The following is a 19,094-nucleotide window of genomic DNA, read 5'->3' on the forward strand; positions in this document are numbered from 1 at the left end:
TCCCTAAAAAGTACCAAATTATTTGGGCTCTGATCTGATCATTTAGGTTAAAGAAAATGATATAGAACAAACTTCCCCACAGCGAAAAGAGGAACGACTGAGAGGCTGAGCCACCTGAGAATAATAACATGTGATGTGATAACAATAGCCTCCTACCAGCTTGGGCTGGGTCTGAGCCAGTTTATTTTCATGTCTACGTCATGCTGTGTGTGCCTGAGATGACAAGTAGTGAAAGAGATTACTCACCTCCCCATACTCTCCTCTCTCTGTGACTCAGGTACAGGGGGAGGGGGCTCAGGTGTAAAGTTTCACTTCCTGCTGATCGCCTGGCAGCAGCTCCTCTATACACCTGGCTGGCAGGTGAGGGGTTACAGGCACAGGATACCTGGCCATAGGGAACACCCATTTCAGTTTCATCTGAAACCTACAGAGGACACGGACAAAGGGGGAGTGCTCGCCAAGGGGGTCGAGGAAGAAGCCAGAAGTCCTCCATTTTACCTATAAGAACTATACTTTACCACCCTGATTGCTACATGAACTTCTTGTAGGAGCGACCACAACTAAACGGAAGAGAAGCAAAGGTTACCAGAGGTTGCCGCACTGATATTTCATTACCTGCTACAGAGAAATCTGGAATCCCCTTGAAAATCCTGAGTCCCTGGGATAGAAAGTGTTTCGGGATAGTAATAGAAAAGGATCTAAAGTAAGTGTTTCGTTATAAAAAGAAGGCAAACACTGAGCATAACACACTGAGAAGTTCCTGTTCCAGCTCCGTGTGGTTACTTACAGAAGATGCTTATCACGCGTTACAGACCCGTCGCATAGAGACCGCGGGTACACATCTGCGTCTTTCAAGCGATTCTTGTGCTAGGAGCAGACGCCGCAGCAGAATGCGTCTCCTGTGCGCCTTTGTGGCCTTCCTAGGGGCCTTAGAACTGTGTTGGTGTGATTCGAACGGAGAGAGCTGCCTGGACAATTTCACCAGGGGCATGCCAAACTTTGTGCTGGAACTGAATGACTCCATGAGCAGTGGGGCAACATTCCTCGGCTCCCCCAGACTAGACCGGGGCAGGGACTGTGTGGCTGCCTGCTGCAGGGTACAGGGCTGTAATCTGGCTATGGTGGAGTTGGTAGGTGGTCATGATGACCTTATCAGCGATTGTTTCCTGCTCAACTGCGTCTACAAGCAGGAATTTGTCTGCAAGTTCGTTAGGAAGAATGGATTTGTCAACTATGTCACGTTAGACGTCAGCAAGAAGCTCTTACACAGGAGGGAGGAACTAAAAGAAGGTAACAATTCACTTACTGTTGCAATTTATGCCAAAACAATGATACCATTATATAGATAGGTCTGTTATATTATGTCGACATGAAAATGTTGACACCGAACATGTAAATATGTTTATCATGTCAGCACTGATGAAATGTCGACAATGTTAGAACATGTGCTTGTGAGGTAAGTCTACTGCTAATGTCAACATGATGAGTGCATGCCATTTAGACACTGAATAGTAACGCAAAATAGAAGTTTACGTCAATGCAAATGTTGTTTTTGCTTCGTATTGTGCAAATGCTGTTTGTATTGCCTTGATTTGTGAAAATTCATCTAATTTTAATGCCCTGAGTACACAATTTCCATATAGAAATGGAGTTTGCGTGGGGGCAAATCTTCGTCTGTTGTCGGAGGCTAAAGCTGGTTACACCCGAAACGATGTGTGTACCCAGTGATGTGACTGACTACCCGCCGACGGACCGACATACTGGACGGCTGGTACACATTAGACGAACCGGTGGCCGACCACCCAATATGTAGGCCCCTGCTACATCTCACTGCATTGGGTTATCAGATTCATCGTCTGATAGAGCTGCATGTAGGGGGGTCAACCTGACAATGAGCTGACGACCCTGCGTGAAACACTCAGCGGCCGACATAGTGGGTACACACTTGACGATTTGAATGATTTGTCATTCCGATCCTTTGGAATGGGGCAAATCATTAAAAAAATATTGTTAAGTGTGTACCCAGCTTTAGAGAATTTGTTCACCTACTTTTAAGCCAACATACAAAATAAGGAATTTCCAGAGGAACACATTTAAATTAGATGTATGGGTTAGGGACAGTGCACTTATTGTGGTCCATGATTTGTAGATATATTGGCATCTTTTCTGGGTTGTTTTCCTATCTGTTTTATGATTCTGTTCTATTAATAACATTCACACTGAATTCCTTATTGTCGACTAATACTGCTTTCAGACATACACAAATGACCCAGGTTTTTCCTGCGCACACACATGGACACGGGTCTTAGCTATGTCTGAGCAGAAACTATCCGGGTTGACAGTCTCGGGTCTGTGACCCTGCAATCTACCATGAATATTCCCAGGATTTGCAAACTGGGTTAGTGCCCATCTTGATAACCTGGGTCATGCATAAAAAAAAAAAAACTTGTTTGGCATGCAAGGTAGCACTTGGAGATGACCTCATCCACTGTAAAGGTGCCCACAGACATAGCGATGTGCTCACAATCAGCCGATGTGTACGATTTCCCTTGAAACTCTCCCCGGCAGCTCTGCACACGATTTGTTGTCCAATCTTCATACGATCCCTCCTGCATCCAGACTTTTTACAGTGCATCGTGTCCTAGATTGTCAGATCTGCCTTACTGCACGGCAGATCTGACGATGCGATGTGTGATCGTGAATGGGGACTCACGATTTACTCAGGATTTGGCCATATTTTACACGATCTGTCGTTCCAATGTCTCAGAATCGGCCAGATCGGGTAAAATATTGCTATGTGTGTGGGCAGCATAAGACAGAAGACCCAGGTCAATGGAAGAGTATAAATCCCCTTCACTAGCCATACCTGGTAGTGATGTGAGTGAGGTCGGAAGTGGAAGCTTCTGCCCATGCTTTCCACGAAAATAAGAAAGTTGGCCCTTGCATGCTCACCACGCTGTGAGCTTGGTGCCTCGTTTCGCTCACCGCATGATTATATTTCCCCTGTATGCCCACTTGGATGGTAGGGAATGACGTTGGACACTGGCAGGTGATGTCATCGTACAGAAACGGAAGGGGATCTATCTCTCTCTCTCCCCCCCCATCTTTGTTGGGACAATATATTAGTTTAGCACAGTTGGTGTAATGGCTAGCACTACTGCCATACAGCACTGAGGTCTTGGGTTTGATTCCCACCAGGGTCCTAACTGTGGAGTTTTTCTCCCCTTGCATGGATTTTCTTTGGGTGCTTGTTTGCTCCCACAATCCAAACATAGGGCCCCTTTTAACTATGATCCTAAATGCCAGCTGCATATTTCATTTAGTATCGCAGTGATACTAATAAATATGCCACTGGTATTCATCATTACTTGCTGGGGAGGTCCAGCGACGTCCTCCGCTCAATGGGCTACTCTGTCATGAGCATGTACGATGGTCAGCCTGCGCATGTGCATGACTGATTATTCTGGCAGAGACCCGCCAGTACGCTTCGCTGAAGCCATAAAGGCTGCTGCTGGGGCCCCATTGCTGGCAATGGGGACCGCGTCACTCTTGCCATCTAAAGATGGAGAGAGAGAGATGCAGTGACCACAACTGGTAATCTTAGATTACTGCTGTTTGTTAAATACAGAAAGGATGACATAACCCCTTCAGCGAGTTCTAAGTTATTCATCATTGTTAAATGGGACCCATATATTGGTAGGTTAATTGGATTCTGACAACTGTACACATACACATATGGTAGGGAATATAGATTGTAAGCTCTGCTGGGGCAGGAATGGATGTGAAGTATTGTATTAATAACTTAATAAATAAATGTCAGGTGTGTGTGTGTGTATATAGGGAATAATGTATACGTACCTCAAATATCTTAATACGTGAGGGATCTAAAAACAAAATGTTTACTGTGTATTTAGATATCCAGTTGCAGTGGAACTACACATTCAAGCAAACAGTGTTCGCAAATACGCACTATAGCTCGTATTTTACCCGATATTGAGCAATGGGGACTCGCTTTTAACAAGAAGCCGGGGACGCGCTGTGCTGTTGCCAATCCCTGACAGCTGGCTGCAGCACAGCGCGTCCCCCTGAAAAAGACACAACGCTGTCTGTTATAGCAGCCAATGAGAGTCAGAGAGACTCTCATTGGCTACTGCTGTGGAAAGCCGTGCTGGGATCAAGTGTCTGATCCCAGCATCGGCACAGCATCCGTGCCCAGGCTGGGACAGTGTGTTTGTTCCCAGCACCGGGTAAGCCACCGCAGCGGGAACCTTGTGAAGGGACCGCCTGGTCCCTTCCACCAGCGTTGGCGGTAAAGTGGCGGCGGGAGTAGCTTGTCTCTGGGCGCAAGCTAAGCGGAACTCGCTGCCTGGAAGCCAAGTAGCGGTGGTGGTTGATTGGCACTGGCCATGAGCCAAACACTGCTCGCGGCGATGAGCCAATTGCGCCTCGCCGCATCATAGCCCCGCCCACTAGCGGCGTCTTGAATTAGACGCCACTGAGCGGGAACGTTCAGTCCGGCGGCAGAGGGCAGGAGTGAAGACTTCCCAAAGAGAAGAGCGGCGCGGCAACAGTTACGGCGGCCGCACAAGAGACCAGAAGACTGCGTGATCAATGAGGAAGAAAGGAAGAGGTGGCGCCACTGGCCAGGACGGACCAGCGGCAGAAGAATTAAGCTGAGGATCGAAGAGGACTGCGGGGGTGGAAAGAAAAAGCGATAACGAAGCTGCCCCCTGCAGCCTCTACCGCCGTACGGGTAGGCGGCCTTGGGCCACCGTTATTTAACCCGTCCCTAGGCCACCAGGGTTGTCGGGCACTAGGCCCGTGAGATAAATTCAGGCAATAGGCCTGTGGGTATATAGGTGGGCACAAGGCCCGGGCTACATAGGGGGCATTAGGCCCAATTGAAGGTGTGAGTGACCTGCGAATTAGGCCCAGGTCACTAACTGGCAAATAGGTAGGCCAATACTGGGGGCAATGCATAGGGGGTAAACTACTGGGGGCAATGCATAGGGGGTAAACTACTGGGGGCAATGCATAGGGGTAAACTACTGGGGGCACTGCAGACGGGGGATTACTACTGCGGGCAATGCATAGGGGGACTACTAGGGGTAATGCTTAGGGGGATTACTACTAGGGTTAATGCATAGGGAGATTACTACTAGGGATAAAGCATAGGGGGACTACTGCTGGGGGCAATGCATCGGGGGACTACTGCTGGGGGCAATGCATCGGGGGACTACTGCTGGGGGCAATGCATCGGGGGACTACTGCTGGGGGCAATGCATAGGGGGACTAAAGGGCATTAATGTGTGGCATAATGTGTAAAGGCTGGACATGGCTGTGTGGCATCATTTGTAGGGAAGGTCTGAGAGTCATATGGGGAGCTCTAAAGCATAAATTATGATGGGACCCAGAAATGGTCAGGTAGGACCCCATTTTTTTTTTTAAAGTGGAGGGTCCCTGGGACCCACATTTTGTCACTCACCGCGATCACTGCCTATCCGCTGTTTTAGCATGTCCTAACTGTGGCAGGGCATGCTAGGATGTGTAGTTCCACAGTATCTGGATTGCCATGCTTTTCCTAGTCCTGCTAGAGATACTGGATATTCATTATGAGGCAAGAGCAAGGTTTTTTTTTTTTTTTTTAAATTAATGCTAATGTTAGGTTTCAGTAATTATAGGCCTATGGGCCTGATTCAGAACCGGACGCTCTGACCAGAGCGCTCGCTCTGAATCAGGGCCCTCCTACCTAAAAATGGAGCTGCCTCTTGGACGGTCGCATAGCTGTGGGTTACCACCCACAGCTTATGCGAGCGTCCATGATGATGGTCGCGATGGTCAAGACCATTGCGACCATCAGGCTTGCGACGAGACCCTGCAGTAGGGTCTCGCTGTTGCAAGCCCTGGAGTGATTTTGGCTCTATCAGAGCCAAAATCACTCCCACTGAAATCACAAGTGATGTCAGTGGGGCCGGTGCCAGACGGTAGGCGTTCCCATGGGAACGCCTCCGTCTGGCAGCCACGCCGCCGGCACGCCCACCAAAGGGGGCGTGCTGTCACTCACCATCGACAGCACGCCCCCTTTGGTGCGAGACCCCGAGCGACGGCTACCCCGTCGCTCGCCGGGTCTCGCGCATGTGCACGTCGGAGCAGCCTCCGTCGTGCGCATGTGCATTCGGGGACCATCGACCCGCTTGCGAGCGTCCTGCGCTCGCAAGCGGGTCTGAATGAGACCCTATGTTATATAAATAAGTGGCAACCCCAGACCAGCAGCACCCCTTGATGAAGTCCATGTATGGATGAAACGCGTTGGTTCAGCTGACTCTTTCCTGAAATGAACTTGGCACAGATAAGCATTATATGAATACTTTCAAGCTATTCAAATATATTTTAAGCAATTTTAAAAACTTTTTGAATTTAGCCTCAAAGTTTTTATTGTTTATCTTTTTGTATACTCCCGTGCTGCTATATTTATTTCTCACTTTGATCTTATATGTTTGCATACCCTTTAAACCATTTTTATTGATTATTTATTAGCACTATCATTGCACTTTATATACAACATTTGCACAAACGTGCCTGTATATGAAATATTTGGCCAAATCCTATGATCAGGATTAAGACGTGTATAAGCATTTATTTGTGTTTTGTTTGTTCTGATATATATTTTTAAATACCAAATTAAATTGATAATATTTTAAATATTTGGTCACATTTTACATTTTGTCCTATTAGTTTATGCACTAGATCTTTTTTGCACAATTGCACTTTTGTCACAATATACGTCAGTTGCTCAAAACCTAGTAAATTTACACCATTTTCACTTAAAGGCCTCATCCAAAGGTCTATACACACTAGGTGCAGCTGACACCCTGTTGCATTTGGGGGAACGTATTACATACTGTGGTTATAGAATTCCTCTGCTGAGCATATAAGTTGGTGCCGGTACCTCCCCTGTTTTTTTTTATATATATATATATATATTCATATTCCAGTATGTGTCTATTGGGGCGGCGTCCCGTATCCCTCACGTGCACATACTTACCCTCGGCGTCCTTTGCTTGTTCACCTCCAGGTGACCGATGTCCTCTTCTCAGTCTTCGTTGCGGTTCTTCTGCTTCCCTCTGGATGTCAGCGCGCAGAGCTCCACGCGCTGCCTGGGAAGCGGCGTCCTCACCGGCGCCTTGCGAGACTTCCGGGTGACAGCGCTCTCGCGAGAGCACGCAGTGTGCCGGGCTCAGCAATAGTGCGCTGTGGCTTGACTCGAGGAGACTAAGGGGGGGGGGGGGCCCGGTATGTTGTGGGTGGTGAATAGGTGACTGTCTTCCAACGCTTATCAGCTGATCATACTGCACTCCCCTTTTTTACATTGTGGCATATATACTGGCACAAGATGCCCTGTGCCTTTTATCTAAATAAAAATACTAATTCCCAATCCACTTCTGCATATAATTTCAAGTGTGTAGCGCTCAAATCCCACAATGATATTTATTTTTTCTGTTGGCAGACTATTGACCTACCAGTATATTTTTGGCGTGTGGGAGGAAACTGGAGTACCCGGAGGAAACCCACGCAAGCATAGGGAGAATATACAAACTCCACACAGTTAGGGCTGTAGTGGGAATGTAACCCATGACCTCAGTGCGATGAGGCAGTAATAATATCCATTACACCATCTGTGCTATCCTATAATTAGTAAAAGGCAATATTTATAAACTTTTACAAAAGAGACCTAGTAAGAGGTAAATAATTACATACTTAAAATTTTTTTAAAGCTATGAATTTACATCATTTTTATGATATTTAAAAAATAATAATTAAATGTGGTGTGTGTATGTGTGTGTGTATATATATATATATATATAATATATATATATATATATATATGTAAAGGTTTAGTATACATTGCTATATGTGAGAGATATACTAAGAGATGCCTCCGGAACCTCTGCGAGTTTTATGGGTCCTGTGCATGCGCAGTGACTATCAAAATGGCATCAGAGACGAAACACGTTGATGACAGAGTGACCTATTGCTTACTGACGTGGTCAGCTATCAGATAAGCCTATTGAAATGTCATTGAATATAATTGCAGTTATTTTTTTTATTTGTAATATGGTGTAGTAGTACACACAATTTCAGTATTATCTATCTGTCCATATACTGATTGGGTCCTGTGACAACCTTTTTATACTGGACTATCTGAGGTACCAGACGGGATATCCTTAAAAGACCACCTATCACATGTTCATGTACTAGGGCAACACGGTACGCTGATTATGTGTTGCGTGTTACTATTATTATAACGATTTACACTATTGTGCGCTTGTTTCCAGTCTTTTACTTTCATATATATTGGGATCCTTTTATCCTTGGGTCACTCCTACCAAATCTTACCTTCTGAACCCTCCATCTCATACTTTCCATTCGACACTAATGACATTTGCCTCTTCCAACTTCTTCGAGTAGCTGCCTTTTTTTGGCTCCCTGGCCTTCATTCAAAATTCCTCCATCACTTGGCTTCCTGGCTCTCAATCTTCAAATGGGCTCTCCAGACCCATTTCTTCCTCATTGCTTTCCAGCACTTATCCTAACCCACTACTCTATGCTCCTTTCTCACTATCTAGACCATCTGTGTCACCCATGTTTGTCTGACCCTCCCCTTAGAATGTAAGCTCTTGTGAGCAGGGCCCTCTTCCCTCACGTGCTTCTTCTTGCCTTACTTTTACTTTCAGTTACAATGGTGCCTAAAACTTGGTTACTGACACCCTGCTGCTTATTTAGCTGTTATGCAACATTGATTATAAATCAAGTACTTGTCCTACATTGTCTGTACTATTAATAACTGTTGTCTTGTGTGCTCATTTGTTTCTGTACTTTGTAAGGCGCTGCGGAACCCTTGTGGCGCCATATACCATATATAGTGTTCACTCTAGCTCCGGCGGCAGGCAGGGCGCTGGAGCTAGAGAATGCAGGGCTGTCTTAACAGCAGTGTGGGCCGTGGGCAAAGCAATGCTCTGGGTGGCCCCTACCCACCCATTCACGGGAACAAAATGTAAATAGTTAATAAAATTAAACCTTTAGAGTTAGAAGTACTTTCAACAGAGTCAGTTTAAATATATATAAAGAAAAAAGTTAAATAATTGGCAAACCGTACAGTATGAAATAACCAGAGGAGTGGAGATGCAGTCAAAATAATGCACAGTAATGTGTGAGGGTCTCTCCTCAATGCACTGTAAGAGCATCTTCACTGCACTGAGAGAGCAGCTCTTATACACTCAGTATATAGTAATAGAATATATATATATTTATTATTCAGTATGCCAATAATTATGCGCATTACTACTACCTACAGTACTGTGTATATGCTGCCTAGAACAATAATATGGCACAGCCACCATATAGTACAAAAGAGAGCCGGCTGCCCGTATTGATGCCATCTATTCTAGCCTGGTATTTATTGCAGGTTTTTTTTTTTTTGTGGGAGATCATGTAACATCCATTCCCAAGCCCTAATGAAGGACGCAAAGTGTAATAAATGCCCAGTCAGACCCTGTTGTGGAAAACAGGCTCTTACCTGCCAGGGTCAGGAGGCAGTGGCTCGCCTGGCAGAGGAGTCTCCTGACCTGACTACTGACTCCTCAGCAGGGCTGCCATCAAAAATTGTGGGGCCCGGTACACATATATATATATATATATATATATATATATATATCACACACACAACACCCCACCCCCACCCGGCCCCTGGAACAAGTTCCTTCTGCATGATTCACTTACTGAGGAGATTTGGCATCCTGTTGATTGCGCGCTGCTCCGGCTCCTCCACTCTTCTTCATGGGCACTCGGTCATACACAGCGTGAAATCGTCATGTCACCTGCGCCGCACAGGCTGCGCGTCATCTGCCGAAGTCCCATTGATTTGAGGAAGCGGGCAGGGGAAGTGGAGTGCGGGTTGGGAGGGTGCAGCTGTCACAGCCCGGAATGTTGGAGGGGGGGTTGGGGGTCTGGCAGATTGGAACACAGTGATTTTGAAGAAAAAAAAAAACATTTAACAACTGGCCGCGGCTGCAGGGGGGCTGGCGGGCCCCTTGAAGCTTCAGGCCCTTGGGCAGCTGCCCAAAAAGCCCAATGGTAGAGACGGCCCTGAGAGACGGCACATTATTATTATTATTATTATTATTATTATTATTATCGTTTATTTATATGGCGCCACAAGTGTTCCGCAGCGAAGTACATAAACAGATTGATTTACAGTGACTTGCAGTACAATACAATACATTACAGGACATGGATAATATACATTGCTACATTCACGACCATAACACCCAGATAAGCAACAATGCAAAGCAATCAAGTGTAAGGTGCCCTGGTAGAGAGTAAGAAGTAGATGAAGGTAGAGTAAGGAGAAGCACAAGATGGTAGAGGGCACTACTCATAGGAGCTTACATTCTAAGGGGGAGTGACAGACAAACTGGGGTGAAACAGATGGGGTAGGCAGGGAGGAAGGAGTATGTAGCAGCAAGTTAAGATGAGAGCTGGAAGGCTTTGATGAAATAGTATTGTGGAGAGTCTGATGGGAAGCGGGAGAGAGTTCCAAAGGTCGGGAGCAGCGTGGGCAAAATCTTGGAGGCGGGAGTGGGAGGAAGTAATCAATTGGCATGAGAGGCGGCGTGCATTTGTTGAACAAAGAGAGCTGACGGGAGAGTGAAGGGAAATGAGATCAGAGATGTAAATAGGAGAGAAATGGGTGAGGGCTTTGTAAGTGATTGTGAGAACCTTAAATTGGGTTCTAAGGGGGAGGGGAGCCAGTGGAGGGCCTGTAGGAGAGGGGAGGCAGATGCAGAGCGTTTTGAGAGGAAGATGAGCTGAGCAGCAGCATTGAGGACAGACTGGAGAGGGGAAGAGAAGGGATTTGGGGAGGCCAGATAGGAGAAAGTTACAGTAGTCCAATCTGGAGATGACCAATGAGTGTATGAGGGTTTTAGTGGCGTCCTGGTTGAGAAAAAAGGTCTAATCTTGGAAATATTTTTAAGATGAAAGTGACAGGACTGAGAGAGATTCTGGATATGTGGTTTGAAGGAGAGGGAGGAGTCCAGGATAACTCCAAGACAGCGCACTTTGGGGGTAGAGGAGATAGTTGTTCCATCAATTGATAAAGAAATGGTGGGAAGTGTGGTTATGTAGGGGGGAGGGAAGATGATTGAATGGCCATGCCCCCTTTTTGGCCCGTGCCGAAAAGGGGGCATGGCCATTGAAAAGGGGGCGTGTATAAGACGCGTTATCTTTTCGTCACTCTTGAGGGCGTGCCCGGCACTTACGGACACGCCGGGCATCTCCCAAGCGCTGCTGACAGGGAGAATAGATGCCGGGCACATGCACATGTCTATTCACCGCCATGACCCGGTCACAGCACATTTCCCCACCCACGGGACACTGCGACCCGCGGGTGAAGACGGCTCCCGCAGGCTATGAGGGCTGGGCGCTTTTTACCCTCCAGAAGGAGGGCAGGGCGCAGCGCCCTGCTAAAGCACCCTAGCGGGAACGCTACATATAATAATACCGTTCAAAAGTTTGGGGTCACCCAGACAATTTCGTGTTTTACATGAAAACTGATTTTATTTATCAAATGAGTTGCATAATGAATAGAACTTATAGTCAAGACATTGGCAAGGTTAGAAATAATGATTTTTATTTGAAGAAATAATTTTGTCCTTCAAACTTTGCTTACGTCAAAAAATGCTTCTTTTGCAGCAATTACAGCATTGCAGACCTTTGGCATTCTAGCTGTTAAGTTGTTGAGGTAATCTGAAGAAATTTCACCCCATGCTTCCTGAAGCACCTCCCACAAGTTAGATTGGCTTGATGGGCACTTCTTGCGTACCATACGGTCAAGCTGCTCCCACAGCTCAATGGGGTTGAGATCTGGTGACTGCGCTGACCACTCCATTACAGACAGAATACAAGCTGCCTGCTTCTTCCCTAAATAGTTCTTGCATAATTTGGACGTGTGCTTTGGATCATTGTCCTGTTGGAGGAGGAAATTGGCTCCAATCAAGCGCTGTCCACAGCCTTCCTTATTCAAAATCCCTTTTATCTTGTACAAATCTCCCACTTTACCAGCACCAAAGCAGCTGCAGACCCTCGCATTATCTCCACCATGCTTGACAGATGGTGTCAGGCACTCTTCCACCATCTTTTCACTTGTTCTGCATCTCACAAATGTTCTGTGTGATCCAAACATCTCAAACTTCGATTAGTCTGTCCATAACACTTTTTTCCAATCTTCCTCTGTCCATTGTCTGTGTTCTTTTGCCCATATTAATCTTTTTTTCTTTTATTGGCCAGTCTCAGATATGACTTTTTACTTTGCCACTCTGCCTAGAAGGCCAGCATCCCGGAGTCGCCTCATCACTGTAGATGTTGACACTGGCATTTTGCAGGTACTATTTAATGAAGCTGCCAGTTGAGGACTTGTGAGCTGTCTTTTTCTCAAACTAGAGACTCTAATGTACTTGTCTTCTTGCACAGTTGTGCATCGGGGCCTCCCACTTCTTTCTACTCTGGTTAGAGCCTGTTTGTGCTGTTCTCTGAAGGGGGTAGTACACACCGTTGTAGGAAATGTTCAGTTTCTTGATAATTTCTCATATGGAATAGCCTTCTTTTCTAAGAACAAGAATAGACTGTCAAGTTTCACATGAAAGTTTTTTCTTTTTCTGGCCATTTTGGTAGTATAAGCAAACCCACAAATGTGATGCTCCAGATACTTAACTAGCTCAAAGGAATGCCAGTTTTATAGCTTCTCTAACGAGCAAACCCATTTTCAGCTGTGCTAACATAATTGCACAAGGGTTTTCAAGGGTTTTCTAATCATCCATTAGTCTTCTAACGCACTTCGCAATTACAATGTACCATTAGAACACTGGAGTGATGGTTGCTGGCAATGGGCATCTATACACCTTTGTAGATATTTCTTTAAAAACCAGACATTTGCAGCTAGTATAGTCATTTACCACATTAACAATGTACAGAATGTATTTCTGATTAATTTAATGTTATCTTCATTGAAAAAAAACTGTTTTTCTTTCAAAAACAAGGAAATTTCTTAGTGACCCCAAACTTTTGAACGGTTGTGTGTGTAATATATGTATGTATGTATGTATGTATGTATGTATGTATATGTGCGGCTTTCTTTCTTCTTATTTTTTGTATTGCAGTGAGGTGTGCATTAATCTACCCCTGCAGCTGTACCTTGATTCCTATATCTCATCAGGCGCTGGGTTTATTTTTGTATAATTGCCGCCAAAAGCGAAAAGTGGTTAACGCAAACTGAGGATGGCATTGGCCTACATGGCCATTGTCCAAAGAGCTTCAGGTTTTGGAGCTTAGTAGATGGGGTCAGACTGAGAATAATGGGGACTGCAGTCGGTAGCACTCACTTAGGCTTTTGCAGGAGATTTCTGTGATATCTCCTGTTTTAGGCTTTTGCTACGGGATGTAGGCATAATATCAACATCACAATGTTGGCAGTTATTATGTTGACATTGTTGAAATGTTGATGTACATGTCGGCATATGCAGAATGTCAACATCTAAAATGTTGACATGTGAAATATCAGCATTCTGCATGGACCAGCAGTGGAAGGTTAGGATTAGGCTATGGGAAGGGAGGGTTATGCTACATTAGGAGAGGGCTAGGCTACATGAGGGGAGGTTAGGGTTAGGCACTAGGGGGAGGGTTAGTTGACGTGGTCAGTGTTTAGCCCTGATACATACAGTTATGCTGAAACAGCAGTTTCCGCATGATTTAAGTATCAAAGGGCTTGATACGTATGTTCTGTAGTATGGTTTTTAAACCTAGTCCACACCCCGTAAATGGGCCTTACAATGGAAACCTATCTTTCCCATGGCAACATACCAACTTGCTGTTACATGCTTTTGGTCAGGTCACTTTTGTGCTACCCAAAAGCATTCTCCATTCAGTGACCTCCCAAATGCAAGTAAAGCACCACCTGGTAAATGACATGCTATTTCATTTGCGTTTAAACTTGTATTTTTTTTTAAACACCAATAAAAAAAAAACAGTGGGACCCTGACCTAAGACACTGTTCTGTTGCATTGCTACAGTTGCATTAAGAGTGCATCTTTGTGCTAGCAAGGGAATTCCTGAGTCCCTCAGGGATCTCAATGTAATTGTGAACACCAGATTTATTTGGTTCCTCAGATGCTAATCATTGTTGCTGCCAGGGCTGTTCCTCCCGTGAGGTGAGAACATGGACTCAGATGCCACCATCCTTTGGTCTGCAGAGAAGAAGATTTTGTTTCATAGCCCCCCTACATTCCTCAGGTTGTCTAGCTTTACATGGAGGAGTGAGCACAGGGCTGTTTAAGAGAGGAGCAGTGATGGGAGAGGGATTATTAATCCTCTCCTGATCCTTCTCCCTTCACCATCAGTTACTCTGCTTAGTTGCCAAATTATCAAAACAAATGGAAGAATGTGCTTTGATCAAAGTATCTCAAACATTATAGTGCTCTTGTTTTATTCCATTTTACACTACTGACCATGATGAACCATTTTGGAGCTTTTTATATTGCTTTGAGTTTTTTTTTTTTTTTAAGTTACTTGACAAATTGAAACAGACTAGTGCACATACTGAGGTGAGAGTCTATAGAGGTACTTTCCTTTTAATACGAGACGGTAAGCGCGGCTGTTGTTCAGCTTTGTATACATTGTGCAATAGGTAGGGGTCTGAAAGTCACTGAAAATGAGGAACTGGAACCGGAGGTGCTGTGCCACAGTCTGTGATCAGCTCAGTGCAGACGTCTGCACTTTCCAATAACGAAAATCTTATTAGCTTGTAATAGTGAGTCCTTTGGAGCTACATAGAATATATGTTTCAGATCTCATTTATAGAGCCAGCGTAAGCTGGACAGCGAGGCCTTTCCACCTGCTCTCTGATCCAAGCCCCACTGAGGGGCCAATGCAGAGTTGAACGCAAGTCGGTTACAATTGCACTCGCATTGTGTGCAGGATAAAATATTTGCCTGTAGCCTCTATATGAATGCACCGCCCTTATCCACATACTTGGTTTCATAGCTATCATCAGTGCAGACTTGCATCTGTCATATCCCTGGTGCAAGACATCTGTCTGAAAATAGGCACATCTTCTGTCTATTGCTAATCTTCGCTTATGTGTGAAGACCCTGTTCCTTTCCTGCAGCTGCGACTGAGTTACGTATGACACTGACTCACCTATAGATGTGTGCACTCAGCTCCAGAGCATACGCATTCATCTCCTGCATCAGTCCCTGAATATGCCAGCATTTACATAAAATAAAACTGACTTTGGAGTAAATGTACTGATCAGGTGGTTGGTTGTCAAAGTCACTGATTATTGGAGGCTTTGGCCGATGGATCTAAAATGGCAATATAAATAAATGGTAAATCATGCTAGTTTATCATCCATTTCTTTTGCCCAGCATTGACAATCCGCTGGTTAAACCTACTCCTTTCTCCATGGTTAAATAAAAGTACACCCTTGTGCCATAATGACGTATTTGTTGGCAGTTTTATTCAGTGTTGGAAGGTGTGCGCTCTGTCCTGCCTCCCTCCCTCCAGCATCTGACTGGTAGGACTAAGGCAGCGGTCACTAGGACCTGCCTGGGCTCGGCTAGAGAGGTCTGACCTCTAACCTGCGCTACTGTGTATGCGTGCCATCCCTGCGCGTCTTTACTCCCTTGTGTTTGGCATGGGCAGTCTGATCCAGGAGGCCCTCTCCACTTTGAAGCCTAGCAGTATTGCTGTCTTACCCGCAAGTACAGGGCCGGCTCTAGGGGTGTTCGACCAGTGCGGTCGAACAGGGGCGCCACCCACAGATGGTGCTCCCCTCTCCCAACATCCCGACAGTACTGTCCTGCTGTTCCACCCATGGGCCGAAGTGGTCCGTGGGTGGTCAAATCGGGAAGCTGGGGACCCCCGCAGCCGCGGCAGTGTCGGACCCCAGAGTCTGAATGGTTGCTGCACGCGGCATCCATTCAGTGACGAGAGAGTGCTGGGGGAAGCCCAGCTAGAGAGGCTCCCCCCAGCTTGACGTTATTTGGAGACGTGCCATGCAGGTACACCTCCAAATAATGGCATGCAGGGGGCGTGGTCTATGGTAATTATGCCACACCCCATTTTCGGTTGTTAAGGCGCACTGTAGAGAGCCGGTACAGGGTGCTCGAACCCCTGGAGCCGGCCCTGCGCAAGTACACTATACCACCAACGTTGTTCACTAGACCGCCAGTGCCAGTACCACGATCATGCCCAGAGCACTATAATGACCAGTGATACCCTGAGCTCCATGCTGCCACAGTCCATATGTTATACCTACTGCTGTTAGACCTGTGTCACATGCTACCTGTTGTTCTACCTGATATAATAAATCTAAGGACTGGTTAAGCATACCACGTGTGGTCTAACCGACACCAACTACTGCATTATGCACCTATTCTATACCACTCACATTCTAGCCAGATAAATTATACCCTGGTGTACCAACTTGTCTGGAGAACTACTCCACCCAGCACAATCCGCTTAGCACATCATATTAGCATTAGCACATATAGAAAGTGGGAGGCACATATAGAAACCGTTGTAATTCCTACACCGTTCACCTGATTTGGATGTAATTACCCTCAAATTAAATCTGAAAGTCTGCAGTTAAAGCACATCTTGTTTATTCACCACCACAATGGCTTTGAAATGAAACAGAGGCCAAAATATGAAAATTCTGCCAATGTCCCAATATTTATGCACCTGACTGTAGCTCTGTTATTTTGTCCCAAGTGTAGTGTCTGGCCACCATCAGTAGAAACTTGTACCCTCACAGACTCACTTCGCTCTCCAGACTTCGGGCATGGCGACTCGCTCTCCACAGGGTACTATTCCCAGTAGATGTCTGCTTGGATAGTAAATGATGGTGTCGTGTCCATTTACTGAAGGGGATGTAACCGTAACCATACTATAATTATCACTCTGAATGCATAAACTATTAGCTGAGCAATGGCTAATAATTAGTACTAGCGGACTCCTCTTTATTGGGCTAACAGTCAGTGGTTGCACTACTCTAGTTGTGAAAATTTATATTTTATTTGAGCTATTTCTCACCCCAAAATAGGGCCCTTGGCCCCCCTCCCCCAGGTGACCCTCTCACAGACCCTGTCTGTCTCTTCGGCACACAATGCCTCAGTCTGCAGCGCCCAGCTCCCACACTTACCTTATTAGTTTTCCGGCTGCTCCCTGCAGCACAGATCCTCGGCTGCCTGCTCTCTATCAATGGGTGCACTGATTAAACAAAATAAACTTTATTGCACCGCCCACTGGCATGGCCGGTTCAATAAAGTTACTGAGCGCCGTGGATCCCCGCACTGTCCCCTTACAGGTATCTGCCTGCGCCCTGCTGATAATGCAGCAGCGCAGGCAGTAGTCCATCTGTTCCCCTAGTCCTCGTCATCCCCCCCCCCCCCCCCGCGGTGATCTCCCCCTTTGCCCCCCCCGCCCTAATCCGTCCCTGTACCAAAAGATGTTAGATCGCTGGCATTATCGTGAAATAATGTATTATTATTAAGCTGCTGATACACTGAACGGCTGAAAGACAGTCTGGTTCATTTTGGTCTGATTATTACACTTGTGCAACCCCCCCGACCATCGTTCAGGCAATTACACACTGTAAATGGACATTGCCCCACCATCTTGCAGTGTAATATACACATCTGTCAGGTTATCTGCACTAATCATGTAGTATATAACCGGCATGGGTACACACTGGAAGATATGGCCGACATATCGTCCACATCGGCCAGTGTGTTCCTACTATGCACGACCACGCATACTCCTGCTGGGGTGATTGAACGACCCAGGTGCCGACTCCAGCATATTGGATGGATATCGGGTGGGCGGTCGCCGCATCGTGCAGTGTGTACCGTCCACCCGATATATTGTGCTGCCAGGTGTTGCACTGCTGGATACACTCATCGACAAGTGTGTACCCAGCGTTACAATATCTTTGAGCAGTGCTTCTCAAATACAGTCCTCGGAACACACTATCAGTGCACGTTTTCCATATCTGCTTGCTGGGGCACAGGTGTATTTATGACTGACTGACACATTTTAAAAGCCACAGGTGGTTTGTGAGGAGATCTGGAAAACCTGCAGTTTTATTGTACCCCGTGGACTGGGAGCGGGATGTACTAAGCATCACATCTGCGATGCGGTACATCCTGCGTTTCATTACTGTGGTATGCACCAAGAATATCGCAAAGGACAGCTCTCCCGATAAGAGCTGTCCTTTGTGATGGCTCTGGACAGAGGGACTTCCAGATTAGAACACCCCACTCTTGGGTAACGCCACCTGAAGATGGCATTACCCATCGGGACGAAACATTCTGGTGCTTAGTACATTTGGGGAATATAAACTTCCAAAACTGCATTTTTCGTTTAGTACATCCCGGCCTGGATTTGAAAAGCACTGTCCTAAAGCATAGACCCCCTTTATGTACAAATACACACTTCTCTGCTGTCTTGTAAGACATGAATTGTTTGTATTGCATCTTTATCTACATATGCACAGAATACACCTGAACATGGTTAGCCTACAAATACATAATGGCTTCTCCATGAATGAATTAGTCAGTTTTGTGCCAAATAAAATGAGTCATGATTAGGGTAGATGATGCACTGATGGCTCCACTGGAGGAAATGTCTGTAATATTGGGGAGGGGGTGTAAGGTGTGTGGAAGAAATGACTCATGCATTGTAATAGCAATCAATAGTAAGCTGAATATGTGACTTCACGTTTGTTTGTAGTTACATGTATTTATGAACCATGGGAATAATTCATTTTCTTTTCTTTTATTTGTCTTGTACATTGTAGAGAAGACTTATGGTAGTTGTTGATTTTAAGTATTACATGTCTACTGTGTAGCAACAACTGTGAATAAAAAAGGAAGTTAAAATTTGATGTGGATTAAAATAAAATATTTTTCCTAAAGCAGTAATCCAATGCATGTGGCTTTTTTTTTTTTTTTTTTCGTTCTTCTTCTGCCACAGTGATA

General features: G+C 45.7%; 1 protein-coding gene across 1 annotated transcript in view; it reads left to right on the forward strand.

Annotated features, from left to right (window-relative positions):
• The first annotated feature begins 243 nt into the window (after nt 1-243).
• Nucleotides 244-19,094, forward strand: part of SPINT1 (serine peptidase inhibitor, Kunitz type 1) — a 65,188-nt gene continuing 46,337 nt past the window's right edge. The window contains exon 1 of the mRNA XM_088463427.1: nt 244-1,290. Coding sequence (XP_088319553.1) covers nt 891-1,290 — 400 coding nt within the window. The 5' untranslated portion in view covers nt 244-890. The remainder of the gene's footprint in view (nt 1,291-19,094) is intronic.

Source organism: Taudactylus pleione, unplaced genomic scaffold (assembly GCF_031769625.1).
Source record: "Taudactylus pleione unplaced genomic scaffold, aTauple2 ptg001370l, whole genome shotgun sequence".
Taxonomy (NCBI): domain Eukaryota; kingdom Metazoa; phylum Chordata; class Amphibia; order Anura; family Myobatrachidae; genus Taudactylus; species Taudactylus pleione.